Consider the following 15,014-nt stretch of genomic DNA (forward strand, 5'->3'; position numbering starts at 1 on the left):
AAAAAGATATTAAATGTCACCCGCATATAGGACATTCTCTATAATGTATTTAATATCTTCTTGAAATTTTCCATCAAGGATGTACATTTTAAAACAATTATTAAGAAAATATTCTTTGTTAAAATGATTGATTTTTATAAGAAAAGAAAGTAAAATTAATTAAATAATTTCTTTCCTTGGCAATAAAATTAATATTTTTTTGCATGTATTTTCTAAACTGAAAATCTATAATTACTGATTTGCTATACTTGTAACTGTAATCATTCACAGTCAACTATTCACAGTCTTGCAGTGGTTCCAATTAAAAGGGAATATTCTTACTGATTAAAATCATTAAGAGGCAGTGCATAAATTACTGATTAATATAATAATATATCATTAAAATTATTATATTATTAAATAAGTACAGCACTGAAATTAGTAAGATTTCACTAATTTCGATTTCGAGAGTATTAACTTCTTCAATACAGTTGTGGGCACGAAAGTTATTGCAATCGACTAATGACATTTTCGAATCATTGAACTGAACTCGACATCTCCGATACGCGACCGTATTGATCGACCTCGAGAACAATCGACTGCCGATCACAGCACTTGTCGCAGAAGGCCTCTCAGGCTCCCAGCCAGCTGTCCTCCGATGTCCTGCCGTACATGAGAGCTCCACAGGAGCCTTGCGGCTATTGTTTCGCTGAGCATAATGTACTCGTTTTGTGCGCGCGAAGAAAAAAGCGGCGAATCGACTTGGTCGCACGATCGATCGGTCGGCGAAAGAAAAGCTTTACCGGTTCGAACTTAAGTGTCTTACTTCACGCCAATCGCTGTAGCGCATGCTTCAAGAAATCTTCCTCTTCTTCTGTTACACAGAGAACCAGTGCGCAGGAATAACGATGGTTTATTTTTATATAGATAATAGTTATGAAGAAAGAAGAAATCAAAAACGTGAAAGAAGAGCTTTCTTGGTATTACTGAAAATTTAATAATGTTAATTTATAACGATTTTACTATTTTCATATTTTGGGAAAAAAGTCGATGTTGCAGCAAGCAAAAATTATTTCTGAATTTATTTGCGACAATATAATAAATTGAGATAAATAGAATAAATCTCCGTTTACATAATAACATAAAGAAAAGAGAATTGAAATTGAAATAACACTAAATTTTTTTTTATTTAAATCTTATTTTTAATAATAATTTAAAAAACGAATAAAAAAAGCGTTAATTGTAATCGAATGATTCTCAGCTTGAGCATTTAGCATGAAAAGTACGTGTTCATTCCGAAATTTGTGATAGTAGGTCGTGGTAATTTCTAGGGTAAACAGAACCGTTCTTCCTAACACCTGGTCTTTTGTAGTACCGTTTAGGGGATTTTGGGCTTTCTTTGTACACTGTGCTCGTCAATCATCAAGATAAATGATGTCCCGACCGTTGAAAGTTACCCCAGTCTCATCTTTTGGGATTTTCTCGCCAATCCTCGAATTTCTTTGATTTGCCAAATCACTCGCCTAATTCAATTTCACTGTCGAATCAATGTAGGTCGTACTTTTGTTAACAGGGCGATGCTGTTAGGTTTTACAGAAAAATACGCGCGTTTCTTCCTCCTATCTACAATTTGCACAATGGATTCGCTAATACAGAATGTCCTTTCTTTGTTGTTTGACTTTGAATCATTCTACTTTATACCTCTCCCTGTTCGTGTTTAGTTGCGTCATCATTTTGCTTCAAATCCCCGACATGTTCAATTGGTGGTGAGGAGCTAATTCGAGGATTGCCGTGATTCATCATCATACCATTTGTGAAAAGTACTTGTATGATATCGAATCTCAAAGACGGTATTTAATAAATGACAGTTTTACGATAGCTGCTCATTAAATAATTTTTAGCTGATATTATGTAAAAGATAACTCTATTTCTGTATTTTTCGGAAAAATTTTTACAAGTTTATTGAAATTTTTTAAAAAAATTGTTACAAGTTTATTGAAATAATCTACAAATTTTTTGGAATACTATCCAATAGTTACTAAGATGGATAAAATCTTTTTGAAATATTACTAACGGTAAACTTCTGTATATATTAATAGTATTTAAATATTATTTCTGAAGTACTTTGAATTTATTAAGAAATACATCTAAAATACTTCAGAAATGATATTTAAATTTATTACATTCAGAAATTTACGGTTAGCAATATTTGAAAAAGGTTTTACCATTTTATTAACTTTGTAATATTTTAGAAAGGTTATAGATTTTTTAAATAACTTTTTAGCAATTTTTCTAGCAAAATTTTAAGTTCAAGAAACATGAATATTTTGTTATACCAAAGCAAATGTTGCTGACATGTTTCACAATTGTTATGACATACTTTATCTTTTAATAAAAATATTTCTAAGAACACTTCTGAAAAATGTTCATACTGTATGGAAACCAAGCTGTAAAAATTTAAACGAAGAAATTAAAAAGTTATAATTATATGTAAAATAGAGTAACTCCGATATACCATACATGCCGCACCTGTAACTGTAAACTTAATTTATCAAGTAGAGAAAAAGATTACATGAGCCCCGTATTATCTCATTAGGTCACTGATATTATTTCCGTTATTAAGTGACCGTTATTAATTTTAGTAATTATTTATGAAATTGTTTATTTAATAGTTTTTATGTATGGCATTAATATGTCTATATACCATATGTTCTAAGGCATTTTTACTTTTAAATATTTCCAACACACTTTTTCCAAGTTTATTTTAATATTTAATTACACCTATTTCTTTTTAAGCTTGAGCATATTATTACACGAATATACACACATATTCGAGTGTTTTTTTGTTTAGTTATGCATTTCAAGTTTTGAAAGATTAGACAACAACATGGTATTTTGCTAATACGGTCTCTTTTTTAAAGTTGTCATATAAAAGTAGTTATTCTCGATAAATTGATTGTAGTTTTATGGCTAATCTGTAGTTAACATTACAGAATTGTTACACGTAAAATGTAAAAGATTGTAAAATACATTTTTATTCTGACATTCTACGACACTGTGCAGGTGCCGCACCGCGTTTTGTGAAATCTTTTTTAATTAATTTCTTCTTTCAACAAAATGTTTATGTACACGAAACAAGCAGCTTTCGCTGGCCGAAGGCACATCCACGGCTTTTCTACGATGGAAATTTTCTCATGGAGACTTCCCGGTTCGTTTGCGGAGAAATTTCGCGTTTAATTAAGCTGCTTCGCGCCGTCGCGAGAAACGCCCATTTGAGAGAGATGGACGTGAAGAAGCCACCAAGGAAACACGTGTCGCACTCGTATGAATGCTTCCTCTGTTTTCACACGTCCGTTGCTCATCCAGTCGCTTCTCCCCGCTATCCCTTCGCTGCTTCATCTCGCGCGCAGACACTCTCGCACCCCTTCTCGCTCTCCAACTCTCACTCCGCTTTCTTCCTCGATGGATGTTTTTGCCTTATCAGAGTAATATATAAACAAAAGGCGATAAAGAAAAGAAGAGGAAACGGCGATGTCGCGCGTGCGCACGCGGCGAGCGAGAGAAATCTCTTGACCATGCAAATTAATGGGAGAAACATTAGAGATAGCACAAGAGCTAAATAAAAGCGATGAAGTTATAAATGGTAAGCGAGATACGATATGATACGATGCTCCGTCTGTTGACAGAAACGGAGCGCTTCCTTATGGTTTTCCATGTCAATGCATTTCCATGTTGATGTACAACACGACTTTGCTTGATGTAACTTCTTTCGTTACCAGTCATTGACATCGAACGACTATTTCTCTCAGCTGCCATTGTGCGGCAACGCTTGAAGATTGACAATAGCCTTTGTCGTCCGTCAGCCAACACGGTAAAGTTTTGTATCCTGTTTGAGAAATTTCCATCGGCGCGCATGTATCGCCGAGAAATGCGTGTAAAAGCCGCACGTGAGATAGAGCAGAGGCGATCGAGAATGTCGTACGCGCGAATCTCTCTTTCGAGGCGCGAATCAACCCTTAAAGCCCTAAACTGTGAAATTAGACCTGCGAACGAGAGAAAGATTGCGCGAAGCTTACGTCTGTTTATTTGTACTGTAGCGGATTTAAAATCTCGACCGGACCACGCGACGGGTGGTAAAGGCACGCAAAAGACCGCGGCGGCTAAAACGGGATGCTACCGAGGGAACGGATCTTCGTGGTGCAAGGTGTCTCACGAAGAAAGGCCGCAAAGTCATGCCTGCGCGCGCGTCCAAAATGCACACAAAAAGCTTATGGGCGCGGTGCCGCATTGTCCGGCACATTCGCGAGGGGGATGCAAAGACTGGAGTGAAAGGGCGGAAGGGCGGGGAGGAAGAGAGCGAAGAGCGATGTAAAGAGCGAGATAATAATAAATGACTCGTACGAAGACGAATGCTTGATTTACATGAGAAGATCGATGGCCTCGAGGAAGGGGATGCGTGTTTCGTGTGCTCTTGGCCAGTTCGCGCGCGCGCGCGCGCGCGCGCCACTAACCCCCCACCCTCCCTTTGAATTATTTATTTTATCGTAGGCCCAAAACTTGCCGCTTGTCGCCGCGTTTATCAAACGCGGAAGGGCGATATTCGATGCGATACGCGTGTAGGACGCAAAGAGAAAATTGGATTCTCGAAGAAGATTGTTTTGGGAAGGCAGTTTGCTGAAACAACGAGCGGAATAACGCGGTTACGAGTTCAGCGATCACGGCTGCGGCTAATTGAATGCGACTGCAGCGAAATCGCTGCAAACGGAAACGAAGGGCTGTAGCTGGCGAGACGGCAAAAATTGCGAAACAAGTGAACAACAATTCCCAGAATTTCAACGTGTTGCGAACATATGCAGTTTGCAAGTACGTTCCTGAAAGAAAAAACGCTCCCTCCTACGCGCCGCTAACGGGTTTGCCTTGTAATTACTGCTAACGAACCGTTTGTTTCGCCAGACGAGACAATGTGAGCCACTTCTGCATGTTTGCGGCATTCGTATACACTTGTCTTTCGCGGTTTATGACATTCTGCCGCAGAAATATTTATTTAATTCTGGCAAAAGAAAAGATGTGAGGATAGATTATGAAACGCTGGAACACTTATTGAATGGCGTAATCAAATCAATTTTGCAAACTGTTTTTATGTATATATTTATAACATAAGCAAAATTCGATCTGAATTTATTATCAGAATGAATAATATATACCGACAGAAAAAGTTACTTGATTCAAATAAGGATGATATTAAAATTATCAGGATCAGTCGTGTTTAAAATATTTTTTTAGATATGTATTTGAAATTGAATAAAATAGTTATTTATTATTTTAAATAGAAAAAATTAAAAAATTAATTTAAAGTAAGTTTTTTAAATGAGTTTTTACTGCTAGTTAATTTCGATTGGATTTGGCTTTCTTTATTAAAAGGGAGAATTTTCAAAAAACGAGAATCACTCGTAAAGAGAGGTCGTATTTAAAATAAAGTTATTTAAAATATGTACTTAAAATAAAATAAAATAGTCATTTAGTATTTGTTATTTTAAATAACTTTTTGCGATGTATTTTTTTATTTTTTATTTTTTATTTTAAATAAATTGTATCAATTATTTTACCGACACCAGAGAATTATTCCAATAATTAATTTATATTTATATTATATTTATATCAAACAAATAACATTTACTAAATAAATTATTTGAACACTTGAATCAAATCATCTGAAAACTTGAATCAAATCATCATTTCTTCTGTTAGAGATTTTCAATAAATGTGACCCACATTAAATATATTACATAACTCCAGGTTTGATTTTGCTATAATCGGACATTTGTTTATTCTCTCTGATATAACGAAAGGCACGTTTCGCATCGGTTATGCGGTTGCGAATTCAAGAACCAAAGTATTTACACAGAGGCGCCGTGAATCAATCGTGACAGGATAAACTCCACTGGTCGCCATGTGGCGGGCATCCAACTGGAAAGCACTCGTGGGCAGGTGCATATGGCAAGGCAAGCGAGTGTTCTACGCCACTGGCCGCGCACTGACTGACATACCACACTCGGCTGGCGATGCTCGGCACCGCGCTTCGCAACAGTTACACGAGGCCGTACGCGAATTCCGGTAGCACGGAGCGGAGCGGAGCGGTAACGGTGACCGTTTTTCCGCCGTAGTTCCTGGCTACGCCATGGTCGTAGATTTACACGGCAGCGACGCGACCACCACCGTTTCCTGGTTCCTTCTCCGAGACCGGAAGCCACGCGACGAGTCGCCCTGGTCCACCTCGCTCGGTCGGTCCCGGTCGACGCGACGCTGCGCGCGTTGCGCGAGCTTGTCACTTTCACGTCGCGTTTCACCTAGCTCCGCGAACACGCACTTGTTTCCGCTGGGATGATTTGGAGATGCTTGACACGCTCGTGAACATTTTTATCCTGAATTATTAAAGCTGTGTTAATGAACTCCAAATTGCATCATACTGAAAAATATATGATAGAAAATTTACAACTACGAGATCTGTTCAAGAAATTCTCGAATTTTTGTAATCTTTCTGAAGCTTACAACTTTTCCAGTCTTTTCTCTCTTTTTTTTTTGTTCATACATCTCTCCTAATGCCATTTCCACTTTAAGAGACATTCTTGATACACGTTTTTTGTAAGTCTATAAATTTTTCCTGATGCCTTCAGTCGTGTCGAATCTTTGGCGTTTCAACGTGAATTTCAGTTTTAGAAAAAAAGAAAGTCCGCAGGGAGACTATGAACAGAAGAATAGGGAGACTGCACAGTCACATTCATTTTTGTGGAGAAGTCACGGAATCAGCACGTATGCATTGTCACGATGAAAGAACCACGAATTGTCTATTCACAATTTATTCTCTTTGGTCTGATATTTTCTCTGATGTTTCAGCAACTCAAGATAATATTAGCAATTTATAGTTTTCTAAGATTCCCAATTTGAAATATCAAAACTTTCTATTTAGATAAAATATGAAAGTATCAACAAAAGAGAAGCAGTTGTGGCAAAATGGCTACCTAATAAGGAGAAGGTCTAGATTCAAAGCCTAACAGTGTCCATAGGAACGCTCTAATATTTTTCTCAAATTGTTGCCTGCAAGGAAAATTTGTAAGGGAATTTACGCGGAAACTTGAGAAACAAATTGATTCAGCCTTATTTCTTTCGAAATATTAGCTATCTCGGTTGATGCATCGTATCCATGAGTGCTTTGGAAACTGCGTTAGGTATTATGCGTCAACTTAGAAATATTTTGTAGCAGGTAAGTTAAATAAATTTCTAGCAAACCCGAAAAAATTATAAAGATAAAATTCGGAAATTTTTGGAATAAGTCACGTATACGCTGTATACCTGATTTTTTCCTAGAAAGACAAATTTCCTGGAAAGACATCTATATCGGTTGATAGCCGAAATAGTATGAATTTCATTAATATCGAATCAATAATTGAAGAAAAATTGGACATAATTGATTAATAAATGTAATTAATTACAATTACAATTACAATTTGCCCGACACTGTTAACAATTTATTACCTACTTTATTTTACAAATTTTTGTATGAGGTTACATTGTCGCTTTTAAAAAACGAACGTATATATAAAAAAGAAAAGTTCTAGAAACGATTGTAACTAGTGACAAAACATGGCGTTTCATGTATAACCCACATATAATAACATATATTACTAAATAAAAATTGTCATCCCGATAGAAACCGTGTCATATTTGACCCAAGTGGAAAATCGCGATCGCTCTCGTCAGAAGTATAATCTTATTTTGCAATATTTCTTCCGTTATGCGGTTGTAAATCTCATTATGCGGGACTTACGGAGAAAGCGCATTGCCGACCTCCTCTTGGTTTTTTTTCCTCGCTCATCGCTAGCAGCCATGAAATTCTAATTTTCGTCCTTGCAACGCGTGCAGGAAAGGGTAAAAGGGTGAAGGGAGGCCAGGCTGCGTGGAAAATCGAGGACATTCACCGGAATTCGAAGGTGTTCCTCCCAATGAACCTCGCGAATAAATAATTCATGGTGCTTCCGAGGACGCGACGTAACCGGCCGCGAAGAAAAGAAAAAAAGGCGGGGTCCTGTTTGGTCGTGATGACATGCCAGGACTGACAGGAGGCAGAGGAGCGTGAAGGAATGAGGTGAAAAATGAATAACTGTTGAACAGGATCTCCTGTGTTGACCGAGCGCAACGGAAAAAAGTGGCTGGCAAAAAGGAAGCGCGCGGTAGCGAGACTTGGGTCCTTGCATTTCCCTTGGAACCTTTCCGCCAGTGACCCCAGGATTACCGCAGGATTCTCCTGCGTCGAAATATAGCCGGCTCTACAGTTTTTGTCGATCGTTTTTATCGTTACATGCCTGCCCGTTCCTTCCATGCTCTTTGTCGAAAAATTAGCGCTGATTAATCGGTCGATTCAACAAATTTAATGATTCGAAAGGTTCACCCGGTAGATGAAACATTCTGCATTCTGTCTTAGAATCTAAACGGCTTCCTGAGTTTTACGCGACGTGGGACCAACCGCAAGGGGCGGAATGAAACGTGTAACGACGTGCATTAAGTTGCTACCGCGCATCCGTTGTCCTCCGTCCTCTTGTATATATTCATAGGGCGCCTTACTGAAACTTTTTCGGCATCGTGACTGTCGATTCTACTGCACTCACATACTAAGAAGAAATATAGGAAGGGACTTGTGCACTTATACACTGTTCAAAATCGCCAGAAGAATTTAATGTAATGTAACGAAAGAAAATTTCAAGCAGGTTCATTAAAAACGTATAAAATAATATTGCAGTTGTTATAATTAAAATGTACATCGTTTAAAATGTCATGAAATTCAATATATTTAAAAACACATTAAATTTAATGTATCTATAACCGAAAGCATGTGCATAAAATTTAATGCACTTTTGACAACATTAAATTTATGTTAAATGTATGTTAAATGTTTTTTTTATGTACCTACTTGAATTTGTGCTTCCGTTACATTACATTAAATTCTGCTACCAATTTTTAACAGTGTATAGTTTTTAACAGTGTTAGCATCGCGCAAAAATGGCTATAATTTATAATCATTATTATTATTTATAACAATTATTTTAATATTTAATTATAATCACAAATATTAAATACTTTGTCTCAATGTGCATACGCGCGCATTTCATGAATATCCAGTCAAAAAATATTTTATGATCAGCATTTAATCAAATACTATAATAATTTTTCCTGACAATTACAGATAATAATAATACATGTTTTTTCTAAATATTTATAGCAGCTTGTTATGATAATTAAATTTTTGATAATAGTAATTATCCAGTGAGCAGAATATCTAAAATTCTAAAATAATAAGGTATCCTTAAGATATCTTTCTTATGAAATATTTTAAAAATGTTTCTTAAAGAATTCTTAAAGATATTCTTAGTTAGAAAAATGTCTTAAAGTTGTCCTATCCATCGATTTTAGATAGTCTAGACAATATGCTGCCTGGGTAGACGAATATCATTCTTTTTGCGATAATGCCAGGGTTAATCCTTGCGCATACAGGTAGTCGCATGCATTTCTTCAATGTTTGCACAGGAACATTGCTTTTCCGTGAAAAGAGAGAGTTGCGATACAATATGACGCGTCATTGTTCTTTTGCAATTGCACGACAGTGTCGCTCGACTTTCCTTTTTTTCCTGCTCGTAACGGCAAGATAAGAGCTTTACACGCATGAGAAATGCGACACGGTCCAGATTAGTCTCGCTGCTTCCACTTGTTGCTTCCATGTATTTCCCATAAAGTGTATTAAAATGCGCCTTCATACATTTCCCTGCTTACACTTGCGAGAAACTTCATAATTCTTGTCACTATTTTATAGCGCTTTAATAATAAATGAATATTAGGAGAAATTGTAGAAGCGAAATTTCTTGTTATATGTCAGCAAAGAAATTAAAACGACGGTTTTAAATTTAACGCACGGACTTTCGCGGTACGTTCCAAGTAATAGTCCGGCATATATAATACGTTTGTCCGAGAAGCTTTCAGAACGGCAGGATGCGGGTTTAGAAACGACCGTTTTATTTATGGCTCATTCACACGTATGAGCGCGACACGCTCGCTTTCTGGAGCTTAATGGACCGTGAGAGCGGACATCGCTATCTTCTTTCGGAAAGTCTTCGGCACTCGAGGGCATTTGGCTCGGCGTTTCCCGCTCGAGAGCTTACCAAGAATGCACTTTTTCGACCAGAAAACTAAGGTTTACGGTGAGAAAACTTAGACAGATGCCGCCCAGGACACGTGAGCTGTGGAAACATCTGTTGTTTGTTGCGTTCTTCAAAAATTCGTATATTATTTTCTTAAGCAATCGCCGACCTGACGATGCGTCTTTCGAAACCTCGCTCGATCACCGAGCACATCGCGCGTGTTTTAGTAGAAATTTTACGATGTCTTCCGCAATTAGAGCAATTAACATTTTCAAATGATATAATTATTAGCGCAATCGATGCGCTTGGCTGCTTTAAAAAAAAAAAGACCCCGCGATGCACCCACTTCGCAAGGTTTGCTGATGAGTCAGTACTTCGTAACGCATTCGTGGAAAAATCTCACGCGTACAGGGCTTTGTCGGCATAGACAAATGGAATGACCATGAATTTATGGTGACTCATTATGACTGGCGTGAAGATCATTATATAGTACCACATCATTTCCAACATCCGCACAATTCGCGAAATCAAGTATAATTTACCTTCACTCATCTTTGTTTCACAGTCTGTTAATGATCTCAGCTTAAAAAAAGGTCGATTGAGACCTGCAAAAAGAATTGTTTTATTTTTGACGCAGAAATGGCGATACGTAATCTTGAAGGTTTTTGGCATGTTAAAATCAAATCCATAATTCAAATTGCTTCATCACATTAGGTTTCCAAGATATTCTAATAAAAAAAATATAACATAAACGTAATCGAAATGCCTCATCAATCGCAGCTAGATCTTAATGCTGATATTTATTATGTGATTTCATGAACATTCAAGCGCTTATGATATTGTCGGAAACGTATGCCATCTATGGTTATTTATAACAAGTTATTGGAAATTTTGTACTAATAAATTCCGTACGCTATTGTCCTTCAATGGTCTGGAAGTTTTCTTCCTGTTGCCTTCAGGTAGGCAACATTATACAAAGGGATTAGTATCTCCCTTTGTAACTACGTGATTGCAAACAAAGAAAAACTTGTAGTTACCAAGTATTTCACTTTTTGTGCAAAGAATGCATTGCTATTTGGGAGGTCTTATTGGAACTTTAAGGTAAGAATAGAATCTCAGAAACCTGACCGTGGAGCAATTTGGACTACGGATTTTAACATGCTCAAAAACCTTCAGGATTACATTCTTCAGGATGTCGTTTCTGGAGCTTCAGAATCAAAATTCATGTCGGCCTGTGTTGGAATTGGAAACTGATAAAAAAAAATATAATAAAACATAAAATATGTGATCTATATCAGATTTACTGTTTATTTATTGAAAATTGCGCAAAGTATTTCCACAATTTTCAGAAGAGCAATTTTAGTATTTCATATGGTGTGTGATCAACACAAAACGCAACAAAATTAAAAAACCATTTTACCTAATTTCTCGTTCATCGACGGTGTCAGAAAATAAGAAAATATAAAAGTTTTGTCAATAACGTCGCAGTTGCAGATGCTAACAACTGCGACGTTATAGAACATCATTAAATCATGTTGCTGACGGGATAAATACATGCATTCTTGATGCAAATTTCGTGAAAACAGAGGCGCTTTCATTCCAATGATGTATCGCGTGAATTTTACTCACAATCAGCATTCAAGAGATACGAGACTTATAAATGTTATTCCGTTTCTCTTCTAGCTATTCAGACGCAGAACAATACGAAATTATGCTACGTATGGATGTTTATGGATTATTACTGTCCCAGTTGTTGAACAATCATCAGTAAATAACTGTTTAAGAAAAATATTAAAATAGTAAGACTTAAAAATAAATGAATTATAAATTAATTGATATTTTTTACATCTAATTTTCATACAGATTTGATTAAAATAAAATTTTTTTACTTGAAAATATAATTATATTAAGTTGTTTAGATTTATTCATTGACTGATTCAACTTCTTATTTATTTATTTATTGGTGCAGCAGTGGCTCTATATGACCGAGATGTATCGCGCGAATACTTGATGATATTAACTCTTATTTCTTCAATATTGATTCCGACTTTCAACTCACATTATTTTGCGTTATTAACGAACAAGTCCAACGACCCTCTTGCACCGACAATTCTTGAGACTAATTTTCCGTTAGAATTAGACTCCCCATTGTTGTCTGTCGTAATGGCGACAACGTAAGAAAGCGAAACGAGTAGGATTACCTAACGCTCGGTGGGGAACAAAAGGTTAATCGATGAGATTGTTTGAACAAGTAATTTTCGGCCTGATAAAAAGAGATATTTCCGGACGAAGGGCGTGTCGTAGGTCGTTATTCTACGTAGGTCTATCCACCTACGTGAAGAAATGCAAGTACGCTTAATGCGTAGCGTAGGAAAACGCCTATTGTTAATATCGTACAAAGGAATGCTAAACATTTCTTGTTGTATCGTGCCCTTCCGAAAATGCGTTCTTCCTTTACACAGCGCTCGTAAACGTCCTTCAAAATTTCTGTTGTTATAACTTTCGGAAAATACCCAAACGCATCTTTTCATCTTTCAAAGACATTTAAGAGCAACTAGAAATCTTTGAATTTCTTCAATGAGGTATTAAGTACAATGACAGTTAATATACCTTTGCTTTTCGAACTTTTACTAGACACCATGCGTTGTTTGTTATTAATTTTCATTACGTGAATCGTTGAAAAAATAATTTTCCCGTAATTTAATTTTACCAAAAGTCGGGAGCGAGATGACGTTTTTATTTGCGAATGGAGATTGCAAATTGCCGCCATTCCGACGACAGGTTCGAAATCTTTCGCAGACACAATGTAAGATTAAACGAGAGCGAGAGGTATTCATCCTCCGCAGAAAAGAATCCACAGCAGGATCTATTTTCATCCCGGACTCCGGCGAAAATAGTCTGCCTGAGTATCATGTAGAGAAACGTAGGTGTGTGTAACGCCATTTTCGGTCGATACTCGTTTGGTCTGAATCAAGACGAGCGAGAAATAGCAATAGGGTGCCGATGATAACCGCGTTTACGTCGCCCACGTCTCTCGATCAAATGACGTCAAACTTTCGATTCGTTGCCCTTATCATCGTCTTCCCCCGCAAATTCTTTCAGTCTTTCTTTTTTTTTGTACTAAAATAGAAGATGATCTTCCGTCGTAAATCGCGAGCGTAACGAGCGTTCGTGACGTATACCTTTTACGGAGTAGCCTTTCGGACGCGAAATCAAATGACGAAACGCCCATTGGTCTGGCACGAAATGACTTCGAGCATCGATTACGTCGAAGGCTATCGCTTAATTCCGGACGAAGCGAAATTGTAGGAAATTGTGGAAGTCGCGATTTCGCGATATTCGCGTTTCCACGAAACGACGAGACAAAGCTGCGCCATTTCGCCCCCGTGATGAAATATTCATTAAACTGATAAACACGATCGCTGTCTACGAGATACAGCTTTTATTTTTTCGACTGCTTATACCACTTATCGTAATGCAGATATACGATCAATTGTTCGCGACGCAAAGTTTCTTCTGTCTCTTGTTATGGGCGCGCTCGCGACAAACGCGTGAATCATCGATTCTTCTTAATCTTGAAACCGCGGCTCAAACATAAAAGCATCAATACCATTTACGGCGTGCGCTATTGAACGTCGATGAAAACGAAAGTTTATCGACGGAGAATTCCTAAGCAATGTAAGGAATTTTTTTTCTTAATTGCGTCGAATTAATTCATTTAATTATTATCGAAGAGTGGATCACGATATTTACGTGCGTTCCTTCAATTTATGTTTTAGGCGAGCTATACGTGGAAGATCTGGGCGAGAGAAGAACAGTTTCCATCAGGATGGGCTGGCTATGGGTCGAGGGTACGCCGATGAGATTAGCGTTGCGAGCGTTGAATCTTCTTCCAGCACCACCCAGCCCTTGTCAACCGTTTGCTCTAGGTTTTACCTTGAGTGATTCACAGAGTCGTTCGCTCGCAACCTTTTGGGTAATTACCATCACTAATTAAAACTTTTTCGTAATATTAATAAATATTTATCATACTGATAAAATCCAATCAACGTTATACTAAGCGAACGAACATAAAAATAAGGTATCGATAGTTCAAATCATGTTTATTTTAATATTTATTAATTTAAAAAAATATTTTATTACCAAATTCAATAAATTATATTCTCTCGAATGTTGCACAGGGCCTTCAACAGCTAAGCAAAAATTATATAAAATGTATGTCGATAATTCAGAGTCCACATCCAAGTTAAAAACGACACATCAAAACTAAAAACAAAATAAATAGATTAAGAGCAGTATAGCAATCGATAACGTGTTAATATATTGTGAATTACGACCAACAAAATTAAAGCGAATAAAAACGATGTAACGAAGTGTCATTTTACATAAAGATCTGACAGGTGCACAATATTCTGATCAAGTTCCGAGGTGTCATTGTCCGAAAGCAGATCCTCGTTGATGAAAACTTTTCCGTAATTTTGTTCTATCTTTCGTAGATCTACGAACATCTTAATTTGCCGATTTCGTCACGAATTCCAGTTTCGTAAGAGAAATCTATTCATAGTCGATCGGAAAGGAATTCCCTGATCATTCTCGATCCCTGACCAACGCAACGGCGTGTTTCGAAGGTTAGAGAGGCTTTCCCGAGAGCCGAAAGCATTCGCAATTTGGCATGATTCCACGAGACGCGGAATCGGCCATTCTCAGCCGTGCCGGCGTTCCTCGCCGGTCGACGGGACGACCGTAAGGCACGAGAGAAGCGCGAACGAAGACAAGACGACGGGAGAGGCCGGGTGAGGAATAATATGCCGCACCACGCAATGTAATTGCATGTAAATGGCCTTTATC

At 37.3% G+C, this 15,014-nt stretch overlaps 1 protein-coding gene across 1 annotated transcript in view; it reads left to right on the forward strand.

Annotated features, from left to right (window-relative positions):
- LOC105196769 overlaps positions 1-15,014 on the forward strand; it is a 42,281-nt gene that overhangs the window by 19,254 nt on the left and 8,013 nt on the right. Inside the window, exon 2 of the mRNA XM_011162870.3 lies at positions 13,946-14,142. Within this exon, the coding sequence (XP_011161172.2) occupies positions 13,946-14,142 (197 nt within the window). The remainder of the gene's footprint in view (positions 1-13,945; positions 14,143-15,014) is intronic.

The sequence above is a fragment of the Solenopsis invicta genome, chromosome 2, assembly GCF_016802725.1.
Source record: "Solenopsis invicta isolate M01_SB chromosome 2, UNIL_Sinv_3.0, whole genome shotgun sequence".
Taxonomy (NCBI): Eukaryota; Metazoa; Arthropoda; class Insecta; order Hymenoptera; family Formicidae; genus Solenopsis; species Solenopsis invicta.